The sequence below is a fragment of the Felis catus genome, chromosome A1 (genome assembly GCF_018350175.1).
Source record: "Felis catus isolate Fca126 chromosome A1, F.catus_Fca126_mat1.0, whole genome shotgun sequence".
In the NCBI taxonomy this organism is placed as follows: domain Eukaryota; kingdom Metazoa; phylum Chordata; class Mammalia; order Carnivora; family Felidae; genus Felis; species Felis catus.
In genome coordinates this window covers 126,440,725-126,468,595 of record NC_058368.1, presented here as the reverse complement: position 1 = coordinate 126,468,595, position 27,871 = coordinate 126,440,725, and the positions used below count along the sequence as shown (strand labels likewise).

Below are 27,871 nucleotides of genomic sequence, written 5' to 3'. Positions count from 1 at the left end.
TTTATGAATCAAAGTAGACCAATCTTAGATATCAAAATCATTCAGAACACGGGTGAAAAGAACACTTTTCAGCTTGTTTTATAAGGCCTGCATAATTCCAACATTATAACATCATAAAAGCATTACAAGAAAATTATACACCAATATCCATCATTAAGTTAAACGCAAAAATCCCAAAAGAAATATTATCAAAATGAATCTAGCAATACATTGAAAAAACAATGCATTGTAGCTAACAGGGGTTTATCTAAGGAATGACAGATTAACTAAAAAAGTCAATCAATAGAATCCAACAAAACATAGGATCGCCTATATCCTATCACTATATCAAGTGATCACCACAATAGATGCAAAAAAAATGTTTTGACAAAATTCAACACCCATTTAATGTTAAAAACAAATACTCTCAACAAATGAGGAATCAAAAGAAATTTTCTCAATATAATAAGGGTATCATACAAATAACAACAACAGCAATAACAACAAAACAACTATAGCTGAGCTCATACTTAATGGTGAAAGATGGAAGGCTTCCCCCCTAAGAATGAGAACAGGATTGAGGAGGTCTGTTCATCATTTCTACTCAACATTGTATTGGATGGCCTACACTATGGAATGAGATAGGAAAAAAAAAAAAAAAAGGAGATCACTGGAAAGGAAGAACAGCCTTTATTTGCGAATGATGCTATGTTTATGTAGAAATTCTTAAGCAATCTAAAAGAAAAACCTACTAAAAATAAATAAATGCAGCAAGGTCTCAGGACATAGTGAAGATAAACAAATCAAAGGAAGTGTAGAGTCGAGATACGTATATAGAAACCCCACCTATAATTAACAACCTATATTTCATCAAAATAAAAGCATATTCATCAAAAAACACTATTAAGTATTAAAGCTACAGACTGGCAGAAAATATTTTAAATATATATTTTAATATATATTAATAAATTAAATATATATAAACATTTACATATATCTGGCAAATTTACATAAAGACCTGCAAGTAAATAATAAAACAACTCTCCATAAAGACCAAAAGGCTAAACAGACACTTATCAAAGGAAGATATACAAATGACCAGTAAACAGATGCAAATGTCCCCAAATCACTGGTCATCAGGAAAATGCAAATTCAAATCATAATGAGATACCACAAAACACTCATTAAAGTGGCCAAAATTAAAGACAATTGACACCATATGTTGTTGAGGATTGTAAAGCTACTGGAATGCTCACATACTGCTGATAAGAAGGTAACATGGTACTACCATTTTGGCTAAAGATTTGACTTTTTTAAAGAGCTAAATGTACACTTACCCTTTATCCTACCAATTCTACTTCTAGCTATTTACCCAAAAGAAATGAAAGCATATTATTAGATAAGACTAATTTGATAATGTTTACAGTCTTAATCATAATAGTCCCAAATTAGAAATTACCTCAAAATCCACCAACAGGAAAATGGATTTCAAAAGTTTGGTAGTTTGATAACAAAAGTATAATATGCATCAAAAAAATGGAACGGTTATTGATACATGCAACAACACAGATTAATCCCATACACATTATACTAAGCAAAATAAGCCAGACTCAAGGGTAGATAGTGTATGTGCTACTGTATGTTCATATTGTATGTTTCACAGAAGTACATGAAGTTCTAGAATAATGCAAACTAATTTATGATTTAAAAAAAAAGTCAAAGGTTTTTTTTTTTGCCAGTGGATTAACAACAACAATAACAACAACAAAAAACACGAATGAAAGAACTTTTGGGGTTGATTGGAAATGTTCTATATCTTCATAGTGGTGTGTGTTACATAGATATATCCATTTATCAAAATTCATCAAATTGTTCATTTAAGATTTGTGCATTTCAATGTATATAAATATCTCAGAAACTGCAAATAAACAAATGAAAAATGCTAAGGTCTATATAATTCAAAATAAAACTAAAAGATTTCATCTTCACAGGTCATAGTGCCCTACTAAGATGGTTCCTCTAGAACCTCTGAAACCAATGAATGAATGAAAAAAAGGAGAAAATGGTTGGAAAATCTTTTACCTATACAACATTTTTGAGGTGGCACAATTGTTTATACTTAGGTTGAGTGTATGAACAGTCCCAGGAAAACCCATTCCTTAGCATAAAAATGTATTTCTTTCTTGGAATATGATGGTCAGAAAAGGAATTTTCAGTTCCGATATAAGCGTAGAATGGCAGGAAAAACTGTGGTTCTACCATGTAATAAATCCACAACTTCTCAGAATGAAAAAGTGGAAATGGAAAAATGATTCTTACATCACAGAAGTTTTTTTTGGTTTTTGTTTTGTCTTGGTTTTTGTTTTGTTGTTGTTGCTGTTGTTGTTGTTGTTTGCTACAGGTAATTCCCCATTCTATCCTCCACTTCCTTTACAGAAGAAAGGTGGAAACTTCCAGATTTTGTTCAAATAGAATAGGAAAGAAGTCCTTGTTTCTCCAATGTCAACTAGAAGTTTTCTCTGTTTCTATAAGGGGTGAGGACTAAATTTCCATTTCTGATAAAGACAAAGGGATCATCACAAGGCTATATTTGGTCATGAATCAACAATAATGGAATGCAAGAATGTTGTATTTTCCATAGCCAAATGAAACAGTGATATTTAGACTTTAATCCTTTGTAAGTTGTTTTTGTATAAAACATGGCTGTATTTAATATCTATTATAGTTTTTACCTCAGCTTCATGTTCAGTGTATACCTATATTCTTTATTAAATCCTACTCGTTTTTAGATAACTTTCTTTTTCTTTTTTTTTTTTTTTTGCCTCTGCTCCATTCTTTGGATAAATGCTTTTCTTTGGTTTCCTAAATATTCAGACACTGTACACTTATGAGATGACCCAGCAAGCTTCCAGATAACACCACTAAAGACTAAGCATTAATCAGAGACAATGGATTCCATTTTGGTCCTGCAAGAGAATAAATAAACCTACAAGAAATTTAAATTCAGGAGACAGAAAGCAAACCACTTTTTAAAACACTGGCCCTTCTCAAATATTTGGTTTAGTACATACAACCTTATTTTACAAACAGGACAATTTTTCTTTCTTCTAAACCAAATGAATGAATCATGTCATATCAATAGTACCCCTCATTCTTTACATCACCTCTGTGTGTCTTGTGTGTGTTCTTGAGGAATTCAATAACAGAGGAAAGAACATGCGCTATCTAGAGAGAAATCTGGCAGATTTTGATTCTGTCATGTTGGAAAAGTTATTGAATCTTAATAAGCTCCAGTATCTTGCCTGTAATTAGGGTAATGGCGACCTCTAGGATTGTTTTGTATTTCTCTCTCTCTCTCTCTCTCTCTCTCTCTCTCTCTCTCTCTCATTTACACACACACACACACACATACACACACACACTGAGATCTGAATGCAAGGAATCGTGCTTGACACAAAGTACTACATAACTTGGAATTTGTTCATTCTGGCTCTTGAATCAAATGACAACTGTTCATCAGAGTTTTGCCCTCAAGTCATGAGCACTGCTATCCCCCATTTCATTTGGCCTTCAGGATTTATGGACTCACTGAATGAGAAGAAACAAAATGACCATCTCTTGCATTAAAATTCTAACCCATCATCTGGAGCACTTACCAAATGCTATTCCTGGTTATTTAGTCACAAAGGAAATATAGATATCAAAAACTATCATTATGTATTATTTTAATAGTCACTATAAAAAACAATTATTATCCCTCATTTTGCACCAACTCAGAGGGAAATATTCTTCAGAAAATATGCATATATCAAAGATAACTATCTTGAATAGACCACCAGGCTATTTATATAAGTACATCAAATGCTTTTTAAAAGACATTACATAATTTTGTAAAAGGCTTCCTTGAATTAATTATAAGGAAATTAAGAAGTCAACAATTAAAGAGCTTGTTTTGTTCCACATCAACAAATGAACTAAATATTTTTAAATGGGGAAAAGAATATCTTAGGATGATTAAACTGTAAAATGGAGATTTGCTTGTGACTCATTTTCAGAAACCTAAGTTTTCTCCAAAAAAAAAAATAAATCTGGAGGCATCTATCTCAAATGATGATGTGGTTCATTGAGTCTTTAAATGGAAAATAAGAAAAATGTGAAGTATTTATCTTGTTGCATTTTCATATATCAAAGCCACCTGGAATGTGATTATGTTTCAGAAGTATGGGTCCTGAGACATTACTTGCCATTGTAAAAAATACATAAAGCATGTTTAGAGTTTTTGTTCTTCCTATCATTATATATATTTGAAAACCTGACTGTAATAGAGGGTCATCATAACAACAATTTACTTGTTAAATGCAATCACTGGATGTGTTTTAATTAAATATACCTCAGAAAGTAGTCTTTGATTTCTTAAAATACACATATAATTTATGATAGAATTTGGACATTTGATTTTTAAATTTCAAAAATCTTGTCCAATGAATAAAATACAATATAAATATAAAAATAACTTTATCCACTAGTAAACTAATTTTATTACCTATTTTCATATTAATTTTTCATTAAAGTTTTGATTAAAATATAGAATTAAATATTATACCTATTACACAGGTATGAAATGATATGAAATAATTTAAAATTCTTCCTAACGCATTAATTTCATTCAGTTCTATAACATTTTAATGGCTCTTATGAACATTCTAAGCCACTCTTCAAAGAAAATTAAAAGCAAGATGCAACATAGCTATTTTTTTAGTAATTTATTTTGACAGACTTCAGTGTGTATATGAGGTTGACTTAAATACTAACAATCTACTTTTAAAGTCTACTGTCAATGTTTACTTATAATCAAATATGATTAATTTAGCCACTTGGTTCCTGGCAGTGCCTCCAGTAATGGAAAATTATCATAAGCCAATATATCTTGATTACAACAGCTTGTACCTTTATTGTCTGTCCAGATTCTTTTCACATCAGGTCTATAATGAAAAGCTCAGCCACAAACAGAGGTATTAGAAGATACACAATGGGGCCACTGTTTTCTTGAACAAACCAAATTTTCAATAACTCATAAGGTAATTTGAAGGCTTCCATTAAATAATACTTCAACAAACAGTTACATTCTACAGATTTTTTTTTTTCATTTAACAGTCGGGTCACTGTGTACCTTAATATACATAACCCATAAAATCAAATTAAACCAAAGCATATGTTAAAAGTCTTTAATTTGTGAAGAAAACAATTGGGAAACGTTTAGGCAAAAATTAAAAGCAAATATTTATGTTGTTAGATTTGGCAGGAGAAGTGGGTTCTCAAGAGAGACAACATGTTCCAAATTGTGTGTTCCATTCTCCTCTCAACCCCATTCATAAAGTGCCTCTCTATTACGCAACGGCATCACTCTGCTAGGTTAATGAACGCAGGCTGGTGTTTAGCATTAACTGGTTGTACATAGAAACTAAAAAGCACACTCATTTTTACTTAAAAACAAAATTTGCCTAGGCAGGATGCTTAGGCAGAGGCATCTTTCCATAGAAGTCGAAGTAAGCAAACCTTAGAATGTGACTGAAATGCGGAATGAGAACGTACAACAAATGGGCACACCACTCAGGAAAGCTCAGAGGGGGTTTTTGAAAATGCCAAGAGTAAACCAGTTTTGCGGACAGAGATTAAAGGCTGCCCCGTGCCTCTGGAATGTTTTTACTGTTTTCCCCTGATACTACTAGCACTCTAATTGAAGAAAGGGGACTTTGGGGGACCCCAACATTGTCTTAGCCTTTTTTAACGCGCTCTTAACCAAGTGGAATTCGCTCTATCCCGACTCCAAGAGAGACCCCGCAACCCCAAACCTCAAGTCCGTGCACTTGCACAGGGATCACAAATCAGGCCAGCCAAAAGGGAAGATCAATGCCCATAGGAGACTGCATGTTTCCCTGACTTTTGTTTGCTCGGGTTTACATTTTAGACAGACACTCACACCTTCCTTTCAGAGCATGGGAAGGAAATGAATATCCGTATCCCTCATCGACAAGCCAATTACAGCCCCGTGGAGCGTAGAGGAACCCAACAGTGTCCCCAGGACCGAGTCTGAGCCTAGACCTTCCCAGAGGTCGAGCACAATTTATGCTTGGAGCAAGGGAGAAAGCATCTATGTCAATTCCTCCTGAGGCCACACTTTCTGTATAGACCCACCTGCATGGGAGCTTCGTGTCTCATTGTTCTCAAAATGTCCTTCCTCTCTGGTTAAGACAGCGCTGGCCGGGGAGCTCGGTCAAGCTTGCACAGCCCGCGAGCTCCACGCTCCACACTCTGCACTCTTGGGGTTCACTAACCGGCTCCAACATCAGCACCGGAGCTGTCCCCTCCTTGGCGCCGCACACGCGTACTGGCCGGGAGTCCCGCGCGCTCCTGGGAGTTGTAGTCTTGTTCCACGGAGCTTTTCTGGCCCACCGGCAAGCCCTGAACTACAACTCCCGGCACGCAAGCAATAAACAGGCTAGCTCCTCCAGACGGACTTGGCCGCGGAGCCTCCCTTCTCCTCCCTTGGAATCGCTCCTGGTTGTTACGGCTTCCAGCTTCCCGGCCCATTTCCTAGCGAGGTGCAGCCAAAAGTGACTGCAGCTCGTATCGGCGGGGATTTTTCTTTTCTACTCACAGCCTTCCGTGGCTAGACTGTGATTTCCTGGTGAGGAAACCCACTACCTTGTGCTAATTCCCAATGCAAACGAAACCGGCGCTGCGTTCTGGGACTCTCCGCTCTACACCTTATCCCGAATCGGGAAAGTTTACATATTAACATAGGCAGACCAGGGTGGTTTTACAATCTCATTCAACAAACGCGGGGGAGAAAGATGATTAGCACACACATAAAGGGGTTCACTCACACAATTGCATTGACAAGGCGCGCGCGCGCACACACACACACACACCCCAAAGTCCGTCAAAGCGACATTTCGCGCAGAGCATGCAGAGGAACTCCCTTCTGCTCACCTTTCCGTACAGCTCCATTGCAACTCGAGGTTCCGAAACCCTCAGTAACGCCTGCTGCTACAAGAGGTTAGGGTCTCACGCAGGAAGCGGAGCTAAACGCACAACACAATGGAAGGGGTGGGGGTGGCGGCTGGCGGAGGGAGAAAGGAGAGACGCAGAGACACAGCTGATTTAGATAGATGGCTTCTTTCCTCTGGAGGGAAAGCGTGGAGACTTCAAGTGGCAGCTGCAGAGAAAGGGCTGAGAATCTCTTAGCAAGTGCCAGGGGCGCGATTGAGCTGGGCAGCCCCTTCCGAGGCCCTCCCCCAGGCACCTTCACCGTCATTAGCACGCACACAGCCGCTGCTGGCCGCCGGCTGGAGAGCTGATAGGGCACTGGGTTATTTACTCAAAGCAAGTCACATAAAATGAACACATTCATCACCAGAGCCCAGAAGCACCTTCACAGAATGAGATAGGAGACCTCTATTAAGTTATCCTGTTCTTTCTTTAATACAGAATTATTTCTTACATTACAAATGCACTCATCCCAGACTAGTTCAAAAACGGTTTAGAAATTGAACCTTACTTTTGTTATACTTTTATTTTCCCCATTTGACTCATAGGTGTGGCTTTCCATGTTCTCTGTACCTATCTAGAGAGACACCCCTCTCTTTTCAAGAGTTAATCAGTCCAGTAATGATTCTTGACTTTTGCACGAGGTCAAAATGATTATTATTGGAGGCAGAATGGAAAAAGAATCAACTTGATATTGGCTCAGAGGCATGGAAGTAATAACCTGAATCAGGTTGAAACTTTGCATTACACAAAACAGGAGAAGGGAGGTTCTGAAACTCAAATGTGCTTGAAAATCTCTTGGGGGGAGGTATTTAAAATTCATATTGTCAAGACGTGCATAGAGATTTCTGATTCACTATTTGAGATGAGAAGTCCAGGAATTAACATTTTAAACTAACACTCCAGCAATTCCCATGCAAGTGCCTTTGCCATAATTCTAGAAAAATTGTCTTAAAAGAATTTTTATGTAAGAAATGTTCAAAGATACAAACCTCAAAAAATTCACAGATTGACTCAATAATGTAACAACAACAGGTATTGGGAGCCTACCATATTCAAAATACCTCACTAATTTTAGGTTGGTTTTCTGTTTGTTTTATATTTTGTTTTTCTTAAGAAATCTAAGATATTTTTTTTCTAATTTTGTGAACAGTGAGAATGTAATACGATATTGCCTAGGTAAATAGTTTTTATAACTATTCAGAAAATACAACTTAAAATGTTCCAGTCATAGTTGAGATTATATGACCATTAGAGAAATTACATTTAAATTAACCAATAACAAATAAAAGGTAAAGGGAACCCAGTATCATGGTGTTTCATGTTAGCACTTATTAGAAGTAAGACTTCTGTACTTTAAAAAAAAAAAAAGATCTATATAAAAGTGCATCTCTTGATAATTTTTTTCCAAGGGAAATACCAAAAATAATACACTTAAATATATATATATATATATATATATATATATATATATATACACATATATATATATTGCATTTAGTAACAAAAATCTGCATAGCAACTGCACAGCTAATTTCTTCAGAATAATTTCCTGTAATTTTAATAATATGATTACTTTATTTTTTAAATTTTTAAATTTTTATTTATTTTTGAGAGAGAAAGAGAGATTGAGCATACTTGAGGAGGGGCAGAGAAAGAGAGAGACACAGAATCTGAAGCAAGCTACAGGCTCCGAGCTGTTGCCACAGAGCCCTATGTGAGGCTCAAACTCACAAACTGTGAGAAAATGACCTGAGCCAAAGTCAGATGCTCAACTGACTAAGCCACACAGGTGCCCCTATACTATCATTACTTTCTGAAATTCTCATAATTCAAAAACTCTGGTATCATGGGACAGATTTAAATATTATAAATGATGAACTGCTACATTATCTATTCTTTGAGAAGTTCATCTCTTCTTAATATTTTACAAAAAGGAAATACCTTCTCAGTTTTCTAGTATGTCTTTTATTTGGAGAAAAACCCATGAAGATTGGGTTGTGAAGAAAACTAGAGTTGCAAAAGGTTTGGGGAACTTAATTCTGTCCCATTTCTTATACCTTAGTTGGGTATATTTAAGTGGGTGGAGGAAATTAAAAAACAAAAAAACAAAAAACTAGCCAGAGATCAACTAAACAAACAAATGTGGACCGGAGCTGATAATCTCCCTAAAGTCAGAGCAAGAGCACTTTATCTTTGCTTGGACTCAGACCACCATCTACCAGTTTCATTATCAAGGTCACCAGATGGCTGCTGGAGCTCCAGCTCTCACATCCACATTCTAACCAGCAAGAAGGAAAGATGAAGAACATTCCCACATTCCTTTAAGTACACCAGAGATCTTATATTACAGTGCCTAGAACTTAATCTTGTGATCACACCTAATTGCAAGGTAGGCTGGGAAATGTAAGCACTATTCTGGGTGAATGCCCACCTGAAAATCAGGAATTTCCTTGTAAAAGAAGGAACAACAGATACTGGGAGACAGCTGGTAGCATTTCCTACAGAGCATCAGGGGATTGCTTTGTCTTCTTTGCAATTTTACTGACATGTAAATGTCTAATTATTTAAAAAAAAATTACTAATTCCCAAGGATCTCTGTAATTTAACAACAATCAAAGCCTTCAAATCAAAGGATTACCTAAAGTTAGAATATTATGGCTGTTATTGGGGAAACAGGAAACGAGGAAAGCCTTCTTCATGTACATATGAATCTGGGATAAGAATTTGATATTTAAAAGATTCTATAAGGAACAATACAGTTAAGAGAAAGCAAAAGGGCCACAGTGAAGGTCAGGTATCATGCAACATGAACACCTCCCCATACTGGAAGATCAAGCAGACTCAAAGGTCCTGAGGCCTAAAGAAGGGGACATGCCTTGGGTCACATATATCATTAAAGGAATGATCTCTTAAATCTCTGTCTTGAGTTCAGTTTGTTTCTTTTTATTGTTCCAAATCACTATTCATTATTGATTGGATTTTTACTATGCTACATTTATTTAATATTTCCTAGTATTCATTTTGTTGTTTGTATTTATCTAGTGTCTCTATCATTCACTTTGTTGTTACCAGTCCATGTCTGTGTCAGATCTATTAAACAGAAACATTCCATCAGGTAGGGTCAAGTTGAGATAATTTATTTGGCTAAAGAAGAGCCAAGAACAAATATAATTCGGCATTAATTAGTAGTGATGATATTGTTTAGATCATAAATAGCAATAGACATTTTGTTCCTACCACTGTTACCATATCTCTGTTAGAAGTTAAATTAAAAAATAAAATGGCTGAAACTTGGTATAAGAGATAAGAATGTCCCTGGGGATTTACTTACTCAAAATTTACTCAAATTCACAGTGCAAGGATGGGGCTGGGTGTCTAATTCTAGATATTTCTAGGACCACTTCTGGAGGTTTTCCATGCCTAAGTCTTGTTACCTTTGTCTTGCTCACTCTGTTAGGACTGGCTTTGATTTCAACTTTGTGCAACATCCATATCAAGAAATGCTATTGATTATCTTGTGTTCCCTTTGGAAGAAATTAAACATCCCCATGATGTTATTGATTCCTTTTTAATTAAAAGAGAAAATCATTTTTAACTCATTCCTGCTCATGATGTCTTAAACCTCACAAATAATCAGTACAAGTAAGGTGCTTTAAAAATAAATAAATGTATCCCAACTGAATAAAAAGAAAATGATGCTTTCTTTAACATAAATATGATATTGATAGCTAACCTTTCTTTAATATCTATTCCATGGTAGGCACTTTGTCTAGATTATTCCATCTAATCCTCAATATTTCAAGGTACTGTTATTAATCTTATTTTACAAAGAAAATTAGTAGAGAGGTTAAGTATTTTCCTGAGGGACACCTCACTAGTAAGATATTGGGCCAGGATTTATTTTTTTTATATTAAATATAATTTATTGTCAAATTGGTTTCCGTACAACACCCAGTGCTCATCTCAACAGGTGCCCTCCTCAATGATTGGGCCAGGATTTAAAGCTCAGAGTTATCTGAGTCCAAAGCCCAGACTCCTGCCCATAGTTTTCCTCATAAAAACTAATGTTGCTTTAAAATAATCTGTTTTACAATCCCTTACAAAGAAATTTTACTGGCCTTTGTTTTTGTTGTTGTTGTTGACTTCACTTGGGAACGAGGATGCTATACCTAGTCCACTCATGGAATTACTGGATTACTTATATGTTTTCATACAAATTCCTACACTTGAAAATTGTTAACATTTTCAGATAAATACTGATTCATTTGGTTCACTAGAAGTATTATTAAGGAACTTCAGGTCTTTTGGCAAAGTATATATATTTCTATCTTATAGAAGGCAGTTTTAGAATAAACAGTTTATAATTATGCGAACTAGGAGAAAAATAGAAGAGTACTAAGTAATAATCCCTGCATTTCACACAAACTACTTATTCAACTACAGGTTCCAGACTGGGGAAAAGATTATGTAACCTACATCTTTATTAAGCCTGGTGTACTTCCAAAGAGACAGATAGAATTGTCTATTTAGAAAAATCATTATCACTTTTGGAAAGCTATTTCAAATTTTTACAATATATTATAATCAAGACCCAAAATAATGGTGACGAGTTTAGATGAAGCTTTCTACCTCTAGCCTTCTAACCAATCAAAAGAAAATCAATTCAACATATTGGCTTTGAGAACAGAGTGGCCCCTAAGCATCAACTCTTAGAAGACTTGAAATAGTGTGGGATACTATGTGGGTTGGGGGTGAGGGTAGGAGGTTGGGGTGCAAGGTGGAAGAGCACGCTGGTGGCACCCCAACCAGACTACCTGTGATGGTCAATCTGCATGCCTTCAGGAGCTGGTGCCTAGAGTTACATGTTTATAACTCTCAGCTAAGCTTACATCTCATAACTAAGTCCAGGTAAGCAGAAGAATCAGGTTAGTGAAAAACACGTATGCCCTAAATTTCCATAGCATTTAAAAAATGACAGATTAGTACACAAAGAAGTGATCTTATTTATTATTATTTTATCTAGCTCAATCCTCCTATTTTATAGTTACAAACTTAGGTCCCAGAAATGTGAAATGACTTACCTAAAGCCCCACAGGTCATGCAGTGCTGTTGAAGGGCTCTAATACTGGAAAAAAGAATATTCTGAAAGTGTGCTAAAATTTATTAATACACTCAATTTTTAGGTGTATCAGTTTCCACTGAGTTATTTTTAGGCTTACATGTTACAATTTAAAATGGAGAGTCAAAAAAAGAATAACACACCATCCTCATCCTCAAGGAGGCTCAAGCTAGTTCAGGAGACCAGATACATAAACAGGTAACAGATAAGAAGACAACAGTGTCAGAGATAACACAAAACAGGGCCTGATTGGCTGCCTGCCCACTCTTACCATTAGTAGCTGCTTTAAGGATTAATAGGAGAGAGTAATCAGTTCAAGAATATTTTATGGAGAAGTAAACCATGCCTCTGGATAAAAAGACTATCTAAATGTAAGTGTAGAATGAGAGATATAGGAGACCTTCAAAGGAACTTAAAGATTACTGAGTTCTTCTTTCTGAATTTACAGATAAAGAAATCAAAGATCAAAGATGGGTAATGACTCACCTAACATAGTACTCATTAATAACAGAGCCGAGATTAATATACAGTTCACATGCTAGCAAGACCAGAGTTCTTTGAAAATATAAACATTTCAACAATCATTACCTCAGACTTGAACACTTATTTATTGTCTTATAACTTGACCAAACTTTTGCTTAAAAAACATGGCATTACCAACATTAACTCAGAGGTCAAAAACCTCCAGATAGATGTGTGATCTGATAATTCCCTCCCCTACATTGGTTGATAACAGGGTATAAAATCTAAGGACAGCTGAAGTGTAATTCTTTCTTCTTCAAACAGGGGCTTGCAAAATATTTTACATGTTATTATTTTTAAAATGTGACATAATAAGTAAGCTTCAGAACCAAAGTTTTACTGTTTTCCTAACTAAAATTAAATTTGACCCAAATCCCCATATATTAAGAGAGTTATGAAGTTCAGTACCAAATGATTTCACAAGAATGAGGTGAGGGTTTCTCTTTCCTTCTTCCTTGGATTGCACAAAAATTCTGGAGGATAGATAGGAAAGTAAAATGGTAGATGCTAGACATCTTTGACAGTCACTGATGTTGCTATTTTCAGGTTAACGTGGCCCCCGTGCAGGCAAGTAGCACCATTCTCCCCCACGCCAACCTAAGCCCCAGAGATCTTGGTCAAAGTCCCAAGGTTATAAGCACACAAGGTATGGGTTTGCTCTGCAAACAAAAGGTTGTAAGAAACAACCTCTAAACTTAGGGATTTAAACAACGGTCATTCTCAGTTCATGATTCTGTGGGTTGACAACTGGGACTGGGCTTTGTGGAACAGCTCTTTCTGTCTCACTTGGGTTCACACATAGTTTTGCAGCCAGCTGCCAGTCAACAAAGACCTTTGTTTCTTGGCATTGTTTGGGTATTGGATGAGGAATGGGGGAAAAACTAGGCCATGTGTAGGCCATCATCTAGTAGGCCATCTTGAATCCGTGTGCATGGTAGATTTCCAGGGTTCTAAGAGAATGAGGAGAACATATAAAGTGTGTTGAGGCCTAGATTTGAAACTGGCATAGCATCTCTTCTGCTGCATTACATTGGCCAGAAGTAACAGTTCAGGTCAGACTCAAGAAAAGGCAAAATAAACCCCACTTCTTGATAAGAGGGGCTGTGAAGTCACATTTCAAAAAGACTCCGATACAGATGGGGTGCCTGGGTGGCTCAGTCCGCCGAATGGCTAACTCATGATTTCAGCTCAGATCATGATCTCACAGTTTTGTGGGTTTGAGCCCCGTGTTGGGCTCTGCGCTGACAGCGTGGAACCTGATTGGGATTCTCTCTCTCCCTCTCCCTCTCTCTGCCCCTCCCTTGCTCTCTCTCTCAAAATAAATAATGCTTAAGAAAAAAAAAAAAAAAGAGTCAGCTCCAGAAAGACATGGAGAAGTTGGCCATTGCTACAACCTGCAACACACAGGCCAGCATTGCACTGGGGCTCTACCACCTCAAAGTCTCTGCGTTCCAGTAAGCCCTTGCTTCTGCTGCTCTAGACAACAGAACTCCCACCACCTTCCTGCCTGTAGAGACCTATCAACCTCATAGGACCCTCTTCAACCCTCAGTCACAGTACTTCTGCTGATTAGTTTTCTCTGTAAGAAATCCAACTGAATTGTTTACACAGATCTAAGCCTTTAATAACAAAGAAGTGTCTAGGAAATTCTTCCTGGCACACCCACAACAGATGACTACTTCTTCTGTGTTAACTATCCCCAGAGGGTAAGGAAGTTAGGAATTCCTGGGCAGAAGAACTCAAAGGCCTTGTCACTCCTAGTGCAAGGTAAGAATACCTTTCATTCTTCCACGATCACCTTATGGACAAAAAGGGATTGCGTCATTTCTCAGTGGCTAGTCTGTCACAGTTAACTCTCAGTTCATCTCCCTGCCACAAAATTTATAGGAAACTTGAGCTAGAAAGATTATCAATCATCTTCAAAACAAATATTTGAGAGCAATATTTTGTCCGTGAAGGTGTTATCTATGTCAAATAAATCTTTTTCTTTTGAGCCTTTAGTTTTTTCATAGTCTGAATATATATGTTCCTGAAAGGAGGAATATTATATCATTAAAAAGCACATATTTAACTCTGGCTGAAACAATTATGGTTGAAGTACACTTTTCTTTATGTTGTCATGACTTTTTGAAAGACGCATTTTCTTGATTTTATTTGCTTAATAACCCTGATGTAATCAATAGTTTTCCTGCATAGTAACAAAGACCTCTTCCAGGAGAACCATGTTAAATTATTAAAAATCACATTAAGCACAGATTCCACACCAGCATAAATTAGAAGCATGCCTTTAAGGAGGCCAGAGTGCACTATGGGAAGAAGAGGGAGAGTGAGGGAGCCACACTTATCTAAGACTTACTTCATACTAGAGACTGTGCTAGACATTTCAGATAGTTTAACTTAATGTCTATATTAGGGAGATACAAATAATAACTGTTGTCTTTATCAACAGGAAAAGATGGCACAAACTGGGTCATTTGCAGAAAATTTAATAAAGGAGTTATCTGCAGAGCCCTGGGCAAAGTTAGCAGAAACCGTTAAGGGAAAGTAGAGAACCCTGGGGCTACAATCACCGGGGTACCAGACAGAAGTTACAGCCAGGTGGCCAGGGCCCAGGAAGAGAGTATTCACTGTTACTAGTGAATGTGAAAGATGGAGCCTGCAGGGAAAGAAAATAACCAACCCTCCTACTCTTGCTCTCCTGGTAGCTCCTCATTGGCTGAACCCAACCAGAATCCAGAGTCATGGAGCCTATAAATGCAGTCTCCATGTACACAGCCTCCTAAGACACAGTAGGATGGAGAAAATGGAGCAGGGCAGAGAAGGAGGGCAAGTAAGAGGGATCCACACATTCTCCTATTTTAAAGATGAACAAACTGAGAATCAAAGGAAACAATAACTTCTGTAGATCATAGGCAAAACAGAAGTTAAACTAGAATATTTACAGTTTTCTTAGCATTTTACGCACTAACTACCCTACTGAGCTTGGTAGAGAGAAAAAAAAATATTTATACTTTCATCATAAGGAGCATTTTCCAAAATTCCAATTTCATTGCCCTCATTTAACTTTCATATCCTAATGTCCTCAGCACTACACAGTGAGGACATCAATACATTTCAACTGGACCCTTGAGGAAACTCTACCTACTATCTCTCTTTCATCTCCATTGATTATGATTCCTAATAAGAACAAGTCACTACAGAATGCTTTAATTACTCAAATTTTTTTGAGATCTCAGCTTAGCTATCACTCCTCTGGGAGGTTGTTCTTGACCCTTCCAGGTTTCAAGTACATTCCTCCCTGAGCTCCTATCACGCTCGGAGCTTCTACCATCACAGAGCTTTATTGGAGCATATTAAGGTAACTTGTAGTATGGCTCCTGCCTGCCCAGTTAAGGGCAGGAGGCCTGGGACTGTCTCCTTGTTGTCATACAATGTACGAATGACTGTGTGTCACCAATAAGTCATAGGAAGGATTTTAAGCTATTTTGTGAATATGATTCTACTTCTCTTTTCTAAAATACTATATTCGAAGCTGACAAGGGAGGACTTTTGGTGAAAGGATTTTTGTAAACCTGAAAATTACATTGTAGATGTAGCTAGGATTAGGACTAATGTGGTTTGGGATAGAGGGTGTCCAACTTGGACCTTGGTTTTCCCAGGACAAAGGGCTTCTGGGGGTATGGGATTCTTAGTGCTACATCCCCAAATATCCCAGGCAAACTGGGGATGGGTTAGTCCCACCCTATTGGGAAATGAAGAATAATAACACGCTTCCTCTCTGCATTATGCTCTGCCTGTAAACCTTAGCAAAGTTTGTGTTAATGCTGCAAAATGTAATTTCTGATCTCGCTTTTTCATCCCTTGACTAATGGAACATTATGTCTCAGTAGAAAAGCACTCACACTGTGACTAGGAGGCAGCTGAAGCTGAGAATTCTTAGGCTCTGTCAATTTATGTTGCTTTTAGCATACCACAATAACCGTTTCTCTCAAAGTCACCTGTTAGGCCTTGAGACATAACTGTACGAACTTTCAAGCAGAGAGTCTTCCCTTCAGGTGTTTCCTTACAGATGGATTCGTAAGAAGTGTCTTTGTGGCTGTTGTTCTCCATCCCAGGAGCTACTTGAAGGAGAATTACTCTCATCCCTAAGAGAAGATACTGGGTTGGAACACAGCATTCACTACCAAGCACTTCAGCACTATTTGAATTGAACCCAAGTGAACCAAATTTGGGTTCAATTTACTCCATTATTTCTTTACTGGTTCGTTGGTTTTGCCTGTGGAAAAAAAGGCTGGCAGGTGATGGAACAAAGATAAAAATCATATAAGATTTTAAGCAATTGATTTTCTTATTCAGGAAGTGAGGTGGAGGGAATATATAATGTCAGAAGTACTCTCCAGTCGAACACTCAAAGCCAGGAGCGGGGCAGCTACTCAGCTCTTTCATTAGCTTGGAATCCATGAAATGATTATAAGCTTAACTCAGGCAGCTCAGATGATTTTCTGGAACAGCAGGGATAACGATACACACAAAAAATTCTTCTGATGAGTTTTTCTTTTCTCCCTATGAGTTTTATTTTTTATATGCTTGTGAATGATTGCAGCTTAAATTCCTAGCCTATCTGTTGTCTCATTCTTAGGGATCACAGGCGCAAATCACACAAAGGTAATCCCAAGTCACTCTTTTGAGGCAGAAGTCTACTATTGCATGCACTAGCTGGCTTTTCAGGCATTTACTAAGCTTTTTACATGTGCTATTTTATCATTCTCTCCTCACATAAAACCCACAAAGTAGGGATCTTATGATGATCTTTGTTTGTAGATGAAAAAAGTCAGTTGACTCATAAGTTTAAGAAGCTTGCTTTTTCATAAGCAAAAATGTGATGGTTATAATTTAATATGACCCTACAGTTACATGCTTATCCACCATGTCACAGGTCTGTCACATGAGCGAATAAATAGCCCCACCCTTTTACAATAAGCAATGGTCTGCAGGATAGTTTTTGAAATTGTTGGCTAATTTCCTATAACATCAAAGGTAGCTTTGGTATTTGGTTTTATAACAACAAAATTTCTGAGTTCCTTAATTTTTAAACAAAATTACTCCCAAACTAGTACACTAATTGCCAGTTCTCATTAGGTGCAGATTCAGAAATAAAATCCTATAGAGTTTTGCTATCCAAGAATCTCCACCCTAACTTTTACAACATAAATATTGAATCAAGAAAAATATCAATGGAAAAGATGGTGAAAATAAAACATAATGTAGAATATGAATTTAAAGGATGAAACTATTTAGTTACTAGTTTATTTTAAAGTTACTATTTTCTGAGATTCATTAGGTTCACAGTTGTTTTTTTTTCACTTGTGAGTGACTCTGTTTTTTGTTGTTTGTTGTTTTGTTTTTCAATAAGTTTTTTATGTTCATTTCAGTATTGTTAACATACAGTGTTATATTAGTTTCAGGTGTAGTGGTAGGAAGATAGTTTTTATACACGGAACACGTATGTTCCTTTTTTTACACTATGTTTCTTATGTCCAAATAAAATACTTTCCCTTTTATAATTCTGTAACATTGATTCAATTCCTTTCAAAGTGAAATGTGTGGTATCATAATATTTTTGAAGAAAAAGTAAAGTAATAAAGTAATAATTCCCTATATCTTTGTAGCAGCTGTGATAGAAGCATTATGTTTATAATCTTCATGTTATAGATGAAGAAACAAAACCAAAGGTAAAACCAAATTGCCTAGATAATATGTCAAGCAAGTGGAAAGCCCTAAATTGGAAGCCAGTTTTGCAAAAGAAGCAATGATTTATGTTGGGCCTAACAGCCATCCCAGGAAATACGAGGTCATTCCCTGGGTCAACACTCAGGCACTTGAGTTTCTATGGGAACCAAGCAGTTAGAACCTCATAGAAATAAATGTTACCATTAAAAAGGAGCCACTCTTAGCCTCCAGCATTCACCAAGGCCCTGAGGCTCTTTCCCTAAAATCAACAGCCTTCTATACCCAAGCCTAAATCTGCATACTGTTTTTACTGATGCTGGAATTATTCTGGAATGATTGAATTCATCTGGATGAAAAAATATATATATATATATATTGCTCATCAAGGATTTTTAAGCAGGGTGATTCACCTGGAGGCAAGAAAGCCCCGCCTACCTAAAATAAAACTCATTTATAAAAGGAGAAGAATATGCCCTTTTCATGGGATTATTTGCCATTTACAAGTCACTTCCATATTGATAAAGTCGCTGATTTTCAAGACAATCTTTTAGGTAGAAGGATATGGTGTTTTTAATTATGTTATGTAGTTCTCTAGTTGGGGGTAGTCTAAGGAAGTATTTATAGGTGAATTCTTCTTAGGATTTATAAACTTATACAGAAGAAACTTGAAGGGTCTTTCAATGTTATCGCATTAACCACAGACTTATACTGACGTTTCTCATTAATTCCCTTATAACTGACTATTAGAATCCTGGTGATAAAATTTAGTATTTGTAGAAAATTCGAGGTTACAAAATAATATCCCCATATTTTAATTTTACTTTATGGCACCGAGAGAGTCTGACACTAAAGCAAAAAAGTAATCTCTAGGATTCACACTTTTTTTATTACTCTGTTTTTATAAAGAACGATATACCTTCTGGCAGAAAGTTGGTGAGTTGCTAGAAAAATCATGATGCTTGCTGTGGATAGTCAGAGGCCCAATTTCAATCTCAGACAAACCAATACAAAGAAACAAAAATAGAGGTGCCTGGGTGGCTCAGTTGGTTGAGCAAGAGACTACTGATTTCAGCTCTGGTCATCCCAGGGTCTTCGGATGGAGCAGGGCCCCGCGCGGAGCATGAAGCTTGCTTGAGTCGCTCTCTCTCTCTCTCTCTCCTTCCTTCCCTCTGCCTCTCTCCCATGCTTGTGCTGTCTCTCTCTCTCTCAAAAAAAAAAAAAAATCAAATAAAAGAAAAGAAAGAAAAAAGAGAAAAAAATAACACTACAGTAGTGGACCCTCAAAATATACTAAGTAGCTATTTATTAAAAGGCAGCAGGTATAGAAGCTAATTCTACAGTATCAAAAGATCTGAATGCACATCCGGCTACTCTATTTTCAGAGTAAGAAACACTGACTGCCTTTCTGGCTTCTATGAGCCTTTATTTTCCTGTCTGCAGTATAGGGTCAGTCATAGCTCCAGGGCTGTTTTTGATGTTCTGTTCACTCTAAAGAGCTGTACTGAAGGGATTGATGCCAGAGGCTCTGAGATGCACCTGAGTTGTGTGAGGACTCTAACAGTGAGCAAATTGGCAAAATAAGTCCTGATTTACAGGGAGAAATGCCATCTACACTGAACAAGTACCGCACAACAAGGCAAATGACACAGCTGTCCACGTGGGCATTCATTCTAGCAAAGTGGTTATTGCTCGGCTAGAACTGGACAAAAACTGAAAAAAGACACTTGACTGTAAAGCTAAATCTCACCAAATAGGAAAAAGGGGGCAAATTTAAGAAAGAAACAATTGAGAAGATGCAAGAAGAAAGTAATATTACATATGATTTTCATAGGAACACTGTTAAAATGAAAAAAAACTTTTAAAAATGTTGGACAAGTTTTTGAATCGATGCTCAATGTCCTTGTTTATAAAGCAGGAAGAATGTTAAGCTACCTTGTAGGCCTTTTTCTTCAGGATTAAATGAAAGAATGTATGTCTGTGAAAAAGCTTTTCTAACCATAAAGCACATGCTAGCTGGACAACATTAGTACAGAAAGGAAGTACATCTACAACTGAAAGATACTTTGATATCATTAGATCCCAACTGATTTTCACATTCACCTATGAACTGTGGAGAAAAATAATCCTACAGAAGGTTATCATGCAAGTCATGTTTTTAACCTGATTAAAAAACTAGTGTCTGCTATTTTGAAAGCTCTCTGCCTTTCCCCCATTGGATATGTTAGAGGTTGCTCCAGGTTATCCTGATCTCTTTCCTACCCTCTCTCTACTATCCTAGACAATCCCATCCACAGCCACATCTTTAGTCTCCATTGATCTAACAAGGCCTCCCACATCCTATTTTGAGCTCATATCTTTTCCTGCCCTTTAGGCTGGTAGAGCCAATTGCTTACTGGATATCTCCATCCATGTGTCCAAAGGTACCTCAAACACAGCAGGACCAAAGAATCCTGCCCTGTTCTACCCTTGCTTCTTCCTTTGTGTTCTCTTTTTGAGTTTATTTATTTATTTATCTTGAGCGAGACAGAGACAGTATGAGTGAGGGATGGACAGAGAGAGGGAGAGAGAGAATTCCAAGTAGGCTACATGCTGTTAGCACAGAGTCTGATGCTGGGCTTGATCCCACGAACCATAAGACCAGAACCTGAGCTGAAACCAGGAGTCGGATGCTTAACCGACTAAGCCACCCAGGTACTTCATCCCTCTTTGTGCATGGTTCTGCCATCCACCAAGCTGCTCAGGTCAGAAATTTTGGCTTGATATTGGACTTTCCAATCTCTATTATTCCTCAAATACAATAAATCACCAAGATATTGTCTACTGTCTAAATATCTCTATAATTAAATCCTCTCCATTTCTACCTGTTTTCTTCACAGACTATGTCACCATCATCAGTCTTTGAGTTATTTTTTCCAGTCCCCAACCTGCATTTTCTCCCAGTCCATTCTCCATATTGTATCCTGAAATCCAAAATTAATCAAGTGTTCTCTGTGTTTAAAACCCTCTAATGGCTTCCCCCATGCCCAGCAACTTAACAGGACTCACAAGACCTTCATGATCTAGCTTCTGCTTATTCTCAAAGCCTTCCTCTCATACCTTCATACTATACACACCAGCTTTACTGAGTCTCTTCCATTATGCCATGTTTCCTTTTGTCTTTATACTTTAGTATAGGCTAGATCTTCTGCTTGAAACACCATATCATTACTCTTCCTGCAACACACACACACACACACACACACACACACACACACTTATGGTACTTTCTTAAGGCATAGTTAATTTAACTTAAATGAAACTTTCCATCATCTAGGACATTTTCCTTATCCATCCCACTCTGAAGACCAGGCCAGGTATTTCCCAATATATTCCTTGTACTTCTACCATCATAAAATTATATTGTTATCACCAGATTACTCCCATGTCATCTCCACTAAACCATACAATTGGTAAGGACCAGATCTGTGTCTATCTTTTATATCCCTCTCTCTTGGGTAGTAGTCAAGATTCAACCAGAATCTCTGAACTGTAGGAGATGCATATCAAGATTTTTGCAAGGAATTGGCCTATGTGGTGGTGGTGGCTGGCTAGACAAATCTGAAACCTGTAGGGTGGGCATCATGAAGGGCAGGCAGCAACTCTTGGACATGAGTTGAAACTTTTGTCCACAGGCTGAATTTCTTCTTCAGGGAACCCTCAGCTCTGCTCTTAAGGCCTTCCAACTGACTGATTCAGACCCACCTCACCTGGATTATCTAGGATAATCTCCCTTACAGTCATTTATGGACTTACATCACGTGTTCAAAATACCTTTGAGGCAACACCTAGATTAGTGTTTGAATGAACAACTAGGGACTATAACATAGCCAAGTTGACAACTAAAGCTAACTACCACACCTCAGCACCCAGTATATGGTGGACACTCAGTAAATATTTGTGAAATAAATGGATACATGAACTATTTCGTTCAGTAAGGGCATCCCTGGGATACATGTGAAGCACCCCCACTTTGTACTATACACATAGGCACTATAATATAATTTACATTTCATTTGAAAGGAAAAATTATATCCTTTTCCCTACTTACGGTCTCTCAGATTTTTTCAGAGAGAATCAGTTCACATCATTAAATGTACCGGGCTTTGAGCTTCCTGAGACAGGACCACACGCTATTATTATTGGTGTGTTCTCTCCACCCTACCACACTGTATGTGCACAGTAACTGCTCATTGAAGATGTTAAAAAGCACAAAATTAATCTACTAAGACTTTTCCTTAAAAAGCAGATTTTGAAGTGGTTCTGACTGCTGTGGGTCCTGTATGTTTTTTAAATAAAGATATAATTTAGATATATATATATATATATATATATGTGTGTGTGTGTGTGTGTGTGTGTGTGTGTGTGTGTAGTGCATACTTCTGAGAGTTCTGACAAACGTATACAGTAGGTCATTACACAAAACCCTGCCCCATGCACATTTATAGTCAACCCTCCCCCACCTCAAATCCTGGCAGCCAGTATGATCTGCTTCAATGTATTGCCTTTTTCAGATTATGAATCATATAGCATGTCATATAAATTGAAAAGATTCCAGAATCTTTTATGTATGGTATAATTCACTTGAGATTATTCCATGTTACTATATTTCATGGTCAGTAATTTGTTCCTTTTTCTTGCTGGGTAGTATTCTATCATATGGATGTATCATGGTTTGTTTATCTTCTCTGGGCCCTGCTTTTAATTACCCAAGATTTGTGTCTCTTCATCCTTCCTCAATCCTTTCTTGTTTTCTCTTCTTGCTCATCTCTATCTCTACCCTCAAGAAGGTGAAGTGCTGTTCTATTTGATCAGACTGAAAAACTTAATTGACCCAATCTTGTGGCTAGAATCTTGTGAGTAGCATTAAACTTATACTAAGCCATTTTTTCCCTCTCAGAACACCTTGTGTGGCCAAAAAAGAAGGTTTTGTTTGTACTCCACCTCTGCCGCTTACCAGCTGTGTGATCTTGATCAACTCACCTAATCTCTCTGTACCTTTGTTTCCTTATATGGGAAATGGAGAGGATATAGTACTTACTGCCTTAGGTTATGAGCATCAAATAAATTAATAATTACAAGTGGCATAGAGCAGTGCCCAGCATAGTGTAAACTCTTTTTTTTTAAATTTTTTAATGTTTATTTTTGAGAGAGAGACACACACAGAGTGCGAGCAGGGTAGGGGCAGAGAGAGAGGGAGACACAGAATCTGAAGCAGGCTCTCAGGCTCTGAGCTGTCAGCACAGAGACTGATGCGGGGCTTCAACCCATGAACCGTGAGATCATGACCTGAGCTGAAGTCGTACTGAACCGACTGAACCACCCAGGCACCGCTCATATTGTATGCTCTTAATAAGTATTGGCTGTTATTACTTAGAGCCATTCTGACATAAGAAAGGGGCTTTATTTTGAATCAATATGTGGCATATACAAACACTTAATGAAAAGTCTGCTCCTGCTCCATTGTCTTAGGAAGGTGGTTTGGGCCAAGAGACAGAAACTAGAAGCTCTATGTGGCTATAAGTTAAGAGGCCACCCTGTAGGTGGTAGTGTGGAGTTGTGTATTTCTTTACCTTTTGCCAGTGGAAAGCTGCCTAATATGTCCTCTCGCACTCTTCCCATTGCCCCTGCTCTGAGATAATTGGATTGACCTAGCTGGTGGAAGAGCTGTGTCTGGGTGAATTACGAGTTTGGCATTTATCTGATTTACACAGTTCCCTTAGCAATAGAAGCACAGGCTTGCTGGAAAATATTGCTGCCTCAATCCTTGTGTGGGCTCTCGGGTCATGTCACTCTGGTGGACAGCCTGCCACCACCCTCAACATTATTCTGTGCACATTTTCAATCTTTGCTGGGTTGTCCCTGAAAAAAGGGCAAAGAGAGAACTACAGGCAAAAAATAATTTTGTTTTCCCTTTAGTTTGACCACTTTGAACTTGAAATATTGATAAAATGAGTTCTTCTGACCTAGCTTGTAGTTCCTGTGCCTCGTAGAAGTGTGTAACTTTCACCTACTGTGTCCACTTTGCTGGAAGATAATTCCTTTGTTCATTTTATTCTGTGAGCCTGGTATTTACTTCATTTATACAGTCTTCCACTGAGATTTTACAGGTCTTTCTTTCTTTTTTTTTTTTTAGACATGGCTCTATATTCCTTGTGCTTCTGTTTTTATAAGCAGGCTAAGCTCTTGAAAACCCTCAGTAATTATATAATGGTATCAAAATAAACTATCTCTCAGTTATAAGCTTTTGATATAAAAAGAAAACCTTTTCATATTTGCTTTTTTAAAATGTTAAAGTATTTTTGTACAAGTTACATGAGTATAACTTAGATTTTAAATTCAGATAAACAAAAGGGGAAACTTTAAATTATCTAAAGTACTACCACATAGAGATAACCTCTTGTTTTATTGGGTTTTCCCAGAATTATCAATCGATCTTATCTATTTATAAAACAGGAGCCTAATGCTTTAATTTTCTATGTAAATAATGCATTTTTACATTATTTTATGTAATGTGCATTATTCATTATTTCAATGACTTCATGATTTTATGCCATCTTTAGCACTAAAATACGTATATACATATGTATGTGTGTGTCTGTTTATTGACCTTTTCTTCATCTGACCATTTGTCTCTGTGTATTCCAATGCTATTCACATAACACTTAGTTTTTGCAACTTGATGGTACTTTTTCATATTTAATTGAGCAAGTTCTCTCTCATTGTTCAGTCTTAAAATTTTGAACTAAGGTATTGCTGCTATTCAAATAACAATTGTTTACTCTTAGAAGACTGTTGTAATCTTAAATACTTTCCCCACTATAATATGCATATTTCACAAGTGTGTGCAGGTGCACACACACACACACACACACACACACACACACACCTGAAAGCAGAACTATTACAGGGAAATGGTGAAGCAACAACTTTCACTTTTATGAGCGTCTCCTTATTCTGGGAGTTCCTGAAGATGCCCAGCATTTTCAAGGTCTAACAATTTCCCATCAAATCTTCCTTAAGAATGATGGTCCAGTTAGAAAGGAAAAGCAATCCCATGTCAGATTGCGCTCTTATGGATATTTGCATTTTAGTACAATCCCCTTCTTCAGCTCCTCCCCAAAATAAAATCTTGATTCTGGAATTTCAGCTTTCTCGACCTGATCCACCAAGCAAAAAAATTTCATCCTAAGGATAACCATATGTTTTACAAACTGCAGACCTGGTTCTGACCCTGAAGATCCAGACACATATATCATGCTCTGTGTCAGTATTTTAAGTAATTCCCCAGCATTAAAATTAATACTAAGTGCTAACTATTACATATAATGGAGCCTTTCCAATTTATAGAAGTTACAGTTTAAACAGTTGCAAATGGCCCAGCCCAGTAAAGGAGAGTGAGTGAGAAACTGGTAGAGGGGAATGATGTAATAAAGCAGTGTCTGAGGCACTGATATGACGTTAGCATGAAGGATGAGCTGGCACAGCTGGAGAAAAAGTAATCATCTGGGTCAGGGGTTAGTAATTCTGGACCTAAATCAGAATCATCTGTGGAGTGTTTAGTGACACCCATGCCTTTAAATCCCAACATCTTGAGGCAGGGCTGCGGTGTTGGTTTATCTTCTGTTTGTTTCAATGCTCTAAAAGTCATTTTAAAAATGACTTATTATTGTGTTAAGATTTATATAACACAAAATTATTATTTTAACCATTCTTGACACTACAATTTCCAGGTAATTTTAATCTAGACTCTAAATGCATTCTAGTTAAGGGGATGGGAAAAAGTATATGTACTGTGCAGGTAGAAAGCTTTTTAACAATGCTGCTTATCCTTATATGTAAATTGATCTAGGACATCTGTGATTTTTAGCTAATCACTTAATAAATTCATGGTGACACTCACTAAATAATAACAAATTTGAGTTATCAAGACTAAAGAAGTAGTGAATTAGAGCAATCACTTATGTAGTCAAAAGCAAAATTCTTACATAAATTATTGTCCACCTCAGGGCTTCTTTGATTTATAAGTGCATCACAGATTTAGTAATAAGGTCTTTTCATGCTGGGTAGCCAATATTTGAAACTCCCATTTTACTGATTTATAGCCCTGCTTTCTGGCAAAGCTACACATTTTAGATATCGCATTTGGTGTGTGTGTGTGTGTGTGTGTGTGTGTGTGTGTGTGTGCGCGCGCGCGTGCACGCGTGCTTTCCCAGGATAGATCTCTAAATAATTCCTCAGATTATCGGCTCCAAATATAAATCATCACCTAAAATACCACTAAATGTTGCAACAATTATTAAAAGTGCAAATATCTGGTCTCACAATCAACTACCTTATATCAAGCCACAAAGAATCAAACCCTTGAAACAACTCTTACCTCCACACCTGTTAAGTCTGCAAATGTAGAAGCTTTGATTTTCTCTAATTCCCTTCCACTTAGTTTCCCAGCAACAGCATCTACCACTTCACAGAAGCAGCAGCTACTGTTAGTCATTATAAATTTCATCTTCAGGTTTTTTCATTGCATTAGGTGTTGCACGGGAGAAAGAATGTTCTTTTAAGTTCTTGGCTGATACCTCCTGTAATAAAGGACAGATTAACAGTAGAAAAACAAACAGAAGTTTATGAACATGCATACCTCATGTATACATGGGAGATGTCCAGGAAGAACGAATAACTCCATGAAATGGCCCAAGCCACCAACTTCAATGCCAGTTCAGGTAAAGACAAAAGATAAATATTGGGACGTGCTGAGATAACAACTCATAGGAAGGAAAAAGGAGGACGTCTGATAAACAGAGATTGCCCTGCAGATGCAGATGGGCCTCTCACGGCAAAAAGATCTCTGGTAATAGCTCTCTTCCAGGTATAAGAGCCCTTTCTAGTGTAAAATTTCATTTTAAATACAGTTTTCTCTTACAAAAGGGTACTTACTCTCTACCTCTGTTTTCAGAGCTTCCCCTGTGTATGCAGTTTTTCAAAAAAAAATCCTATGCTAAAGAAGCATATTTGGGGGGGGGGGCTTATTGTTTGGCTCTTTAATGTGCAACATCAAGGGTTGTAACAATTGAAACTACTGTGTCCTATTGAAATCACCATGTTTAAATGAGGTAGAGAATAGCTCATTTTAATCCTCGACTTTCAGAATAAAAATAGAGAAACATCCTCAGAAAGCAAGGAATCAATGGGCCACTATATCAAGTACAAGGAATCAATTACAGGGAGCAGTTTGTCAAAGTTAATATACAAGATTTTTTCCTTTAAGATTTGGAAATCAAAGTGGCTAGGTGGATTCTATACAAATCAAGGTCAAAATTCTGAGAACTGCTTCCCTTTGAACTTAGCATCAGACTTGGAGTAGAATGTTTAAGAAAAGAAGCTGAACCAAGTACTTTCAAGTTTTTTTCCCTAGGATGAAACAAAACATCA

At 37.2% G+C, this 27,871-nt stretch overlaps 1 protein-coding gene across 3 annotated transcripts in view; it reads right to left on the bottom strand.

Moving 5' to 3' along the window:
- Positions 1 to 27,399, bottom strand: part of RAB3C (RAB3C, member RAS oncogene family) — a 307,888-nt gene extending 280,489 nt beyond the window's left edge. Inside the window, exon 1 of one of the 3 annotated variants that reach the window (XM_045061019.1) lies at positions 26,820 to 27,399. In XM_045061019.1, coding sequence (XP_044916954.1) covers positions 26,820 to 26,948 — 129 coding nt within the window. In that variant the 5' untranslated portion in view covers positions 26,949 to 27,399. Of the gene's footprint in view, positions 1 to 6,174; positions 6,348 to 6,972; positions 7,326 to 26,819 lie in introns of those variants that run through there. The other 2 variants (XM_011282948.4, XM_006927740.5) reach the window with 2 other exon arrangements.
- Between the last annotated feature and the right edge of the window lie 472 nt (positions 27,400 to 27,871).